Source organism: Lactuca sativa, chromosome 3 (assembly GCF_002870075.4).
Source record: "Lactuca sativa cultivar Salinas chromosome 3, Lsat_Salinas_v11, whole genome shotgun sequence".
Taxonomy (NCBI): Eukaryota; Viridiplantae; Streptophyta; class Magnoliopsida; order Asterales; family Asteraceae; genus Lactuca; species Lactuca sativa.
Window position 1 is genome coordinate 31,790,530 of NC_056625.2, and position 4,313 is coordinate 31,794,842.

General features: G+C 33.5%; 1 protein-coding gene across 1 annotated transcript; it reads left to right on the forward strand.

Moving 5' to 3' along the window:
* The first annotated feature begins 1,069 nt into the window (after positions 1–1,069).
* On the forward strand, positions 1,070–3,549 carry LOC111917301 (F-box/LRR-repeat protein At5g02910). The gene is made up of 2 exons (XM_023912997.3): positions 1,070–1,206; positions 1,816–3,549. Exon 2 carries the CDS (start codon positions 1,818–1,820, stop codon positions 3,426–3,428), a length of 1,611 nt encoding a protein of 536 aa, XP_023768765.1. The 5' UTR covers positions 1,070–1,206; positions 1,816–1,817; the 3' UTR covers positions 3,429–3,549.
* Positions 3,550–4,313: the final 764 nt, after the last annotated feature.

Below are 4,313 nucleotides of genomic sequence, written 5' to 3' on the forward strand. Positions count from 1 at the left end.
GTGTTGATTTGTCATGTTTATGTGATCGATTTGTTTTGTTATGTGCTAATTTGTGATGATTTGTGTTGTTTATGTGCTATTTTTGATGTTATGTGTTAATTTTTGATGTTATGTGCTAATTTTTTATTTATGTTTAATTTGGATTCTACATGGTTTATATATATATATATATATATATATATATATATATATATATATATATATATATATATATATATATATATATATATATATATATATATATATATATATTCTTCAAGAAGTTCATTCATTTATTTTATAAATAAAAACATTGAATTCAACAAAAAGATAATATATAAGGGTAAAATGGTTATTTTTATCATTCAAATCTGTAATTCAGAGGATCCAACCAAACAACTTTTAAAAATTCAGATCTTAAGGGCGTGTTTGACACGGAACTTTTGGAAGCGTTTGGGAGCTTCTAGCTTTTAGCTTTTGATAAAACGCTCTAATTTAAACAAAAAGCTTCGTTTGGTAGTACGAACGTTTAGCTTTTAGTTTTAACAAAACATTCTGATTCTAAAAGCTACTTCATGTAGCGTTTAACAAAACGCTCCTGGGCTTTTGAAATCAATTTCCATAATTACCTTTAAAAAATATTTATATATTTATTTATTTTTAACAATGATCATTTTATGTAATTTTATATATTTTAAAAGCTTCCAGCTACTTTTATAAAATATTTATATAACAAATAAAAGCTATAGCTTCCCGCTACCAGCTACCTGCTACACGTTACCAGCTAACCGCTACCCGCTTAAGATAACAACTACTTTTGTCAAACACGCTCTAAATATTCAGACGTTTTAGAAATTTAGACCTCTTAGTTTTTTAGATCTTTAAGAATTAAGATATTACCAAATAGCCCCTAAATAATTTAATTATTTATATAATATTCGGTTAGGTTTTGATATTCATTTCAATTTGATTCGGTTCAAATACCATTGATATCAAAATATTCCAAAATTTCGGTTTACTCGCCTAATGAACCTGGAATAATAAAAATATATATTATTATAAGATATCAAAATTTTTTGAATAATGAACCGTAGAAAATAAAATCAGCAAGGTATATATAGAAATCGAATCGTTCATTCGGAAATTGGACGCATAAACTACAGTGGTTGCTCTCACCCTCGACGAACCGCCTGCTGCTGCCGCCTATCTCTCGATTTTTGTTATCAGGTAAATCGTCCGATTCGTGTTTTGCATCTTGTTGTTTGCTCTTTGGTGCGTGTAAATTCTCCCTCTATATGAACAGTTGGAGGCATAAACTACAGCAACCAAACTCGAAATTACAAGATTGAGTTTTTCTTACAAGTTTGGAATTCTGTGTATCAATCGATGTTTGTGTGTCTTGGTTATTGAGTGAAATTTTGAAGCTTTTTGTTGTTTTGGATAGGTTTACTTCATAGTTGAACGAAGTAATCTGTTTTACGGCTTTACATATATATTTTGGATGGTGTTGTTTCAAAAGCATATAAAAGGTTTTAGTTGGATTGTTACCGTATTTGAGTAATTGTGCAGCCAAACATGATGAAAAGTTGTGTTTTTGGTTGAGTGCTAGAAAGCCTTTGATCTGTTTGTGATTTCTTTGGCTTCCCTAAATCCGTTTGTCAGTAGGATGGATATGCAAATCTGCTATTTTTGGTTTGGTTTGGTTTGAAGTTGAAAATACATATGTATACTGTAAAGGCATTAGGCATGGTTGGTTTTGGTTTTATACTATGCATATAAGATGAGATGTTTGTGGAAATTAAATTTGATGATGCCTTTGTTGTTTTGGGTTTGAAGGGATGAGACGAGAAGTAGAAGATGTTCCTGAATTGCTTCAGCATATACAATCACGGTTGGCGGTAAAAGAAGCGGCCCGCACCAGCTTGTTATCCAAGTCATGGCTACATGCTTGGTCAACCATCCCTACCCTCAGGATTCATGTTCTCAAGAACCCAAAACGAAAGAGCATGAAGTTGGTGGATGTGGACCACACTCTGATAAGGTATCTCCATGACAACACACCAATCGAAAAGTTTGAGCTTGTTATCGACATTGAGAACCAGGAGTCGGCTTCTCATGCTGAAAAATGGATCCGGCCCGTGGCAACCAAAACATGCCTTAAAGAGTTTTCCCTCTCAGTCATGCTTTATGGTGCCCCGTTTAGATTGCCAAATGAGATACTCTCGGGTTTAAACCTAACTAAGATAAGAGTTTCATCCCGGCTGAAGATCCATTCTGTTGTTTGGATGACAACGACAACGACAACGACAACGACCCCTCCTATTGATGTGATCAAGTGTCTGTCCCTACGGGAACTGCACTTGGATGGTGTGTGCATAAGTGAAGAGGCACTCAATCACATATTGTCGTCTTGTACCTTTCTTGAGAAGATAGAGCTTTTGCATTCTTGCGAGGGGTTCAAGACCATCAAGGTTAAAAACCTTGATCGTCTTTACGAATTAAGAATATCTTTTGGTAATACTAATAATGGATATCGACACTCTACTAGTACCACCGCTTTGGAAATTAGTGATGTCCCAAATCTTGGTGTGTTTAGCTGCAATCTACATTTTCCATTCAAATCCCATTCAATATCATTAGGAAGCAGCGTGACACAGTTAATGTTTGGTGGCGTTGTCATAACTGACAACGCGAGTCTAGACATAATCAAATCGGGATTTCCTTTTCTCGAGAGTTTGACCCTCGATGATATGTCATCTTGGATGTTGAAAAGCTTCCGTTTCACATCTGCTTCGATCAAGAGATTGACCTTGCAGTTGTGCCCATGCACGCTGATCGACATACAAGTACATGCTCCAAAATTACTCTTTTTCCGGTTTGATGGCAGTGCTTTGCCTAATCTCTGCATTCCGGTCTCCTCAACTCTCGAGCAAATCAATATTTCACTCAGACTCCACCTTGCTGTCGATGCTTATTTTTTTCTTAAGATGAGAGAAGCACTTGCGTTATCACACGAGGCCGAAATTCGTATAACAACTTTCAACTCTAAGCCGCTGTTAGACGTCGACATGGATGAGCTAAGAACAAGGCTCCTGTCTCCTCCTGCTACAAATGTGCAAAAACTGTCGTTTGAAACGTGGAAGGATGAATGCCTCTGGGAACGATCCCCATTTTTTGATGCAATCTTGGAGATTTGCCATCCCAAGCTCGTATTTGCACAGCCAGACATGCAATTCAGCCATAGCAATCACTTTTGCAGGCTAATGCTGAGGGAGGTCTTGGAGAAGAAGACGACCACAACCCCCCTGTATTGGCCTCATTACCTGAAACATGTTCAAATAAGACAGTCTCCTTATCAAACATGGAAAACCCTAACAAATTCCCACAGAAGCTTTCTAGATGGCTCGGCTCCCGATGTCTACATGTATTTCAAACTCACATGGTGTTAACGATCATCTCTGATTGGGTTGGATTTTTTATTTAACTATTTCCTCTTTTATCTTATGGTATTTGTTAGTTTGTTACAAACATATTTAATCATATAATAAACAAAAATAAAATTGATTCCTATTTTTTATGCCTATAAATGTTCCTGCCCAATAAAATTATGGCAAGTGTTATCATTCTATATTTTTTTTAACTAACTCATTAATACTATATCTTCTATCTTAATAAAATAAATTATTTTTGCCATATGGCACTTCCACAAACCATTTTCCATCAAAATGAAATTCCACCTATACCCTTCTTTACTCTAAATATCTCTTTATGTATTATCAATAAATCAAAAATCAAAAAATTGCATAATTAACTTTAAATCCCTATAAATTTGTAACCGACTAACATAAAATTTTGAATTCCTTTTTTAGCTTGGATTTCGGCTTAATATTCAATTTCCCAATGTAATTCGATTCCATTTAATTTACAAAGATACGATTATTTTTGAATGAGAAATTAAATATCATCCTACTTTTTGTTTCTAAATATCTTCCTACCCAATGAAATGGTGACATGTGTAATATTTAATGTTCATTTAATGAGATTTAATGATATTTTAGGATACTAATATGACACATGTCATCAATTAAATGGGTAGGAAGATTTGTAGGCTTAAAAGGTAGGAGGATATTTAATTTCTCTTTTTGAATTCCTATATTTGATTTTTTTTCTATGGTTAATACATATAATACACATCCCTTTTCATTCTTTTATTAAACTTTAAATGTTATTTTTAATTAAATTGATTATGGTTAATATATGATCAATAATATCTTAATGTATTGAATATCAAAATATATTTATAATAGATAATGTTTGTTGAATATATCTATAAT

Bases quoted from the DNA above. Each gene is read 5' to 3' on its own strand.
- LOC111917301 (XM_023912997.3), top strand. From the start codon at position 1,818: ATGAGACGAGAAGTAGAAGATGTTCCTGAATTGCTTCAGCATATACAA.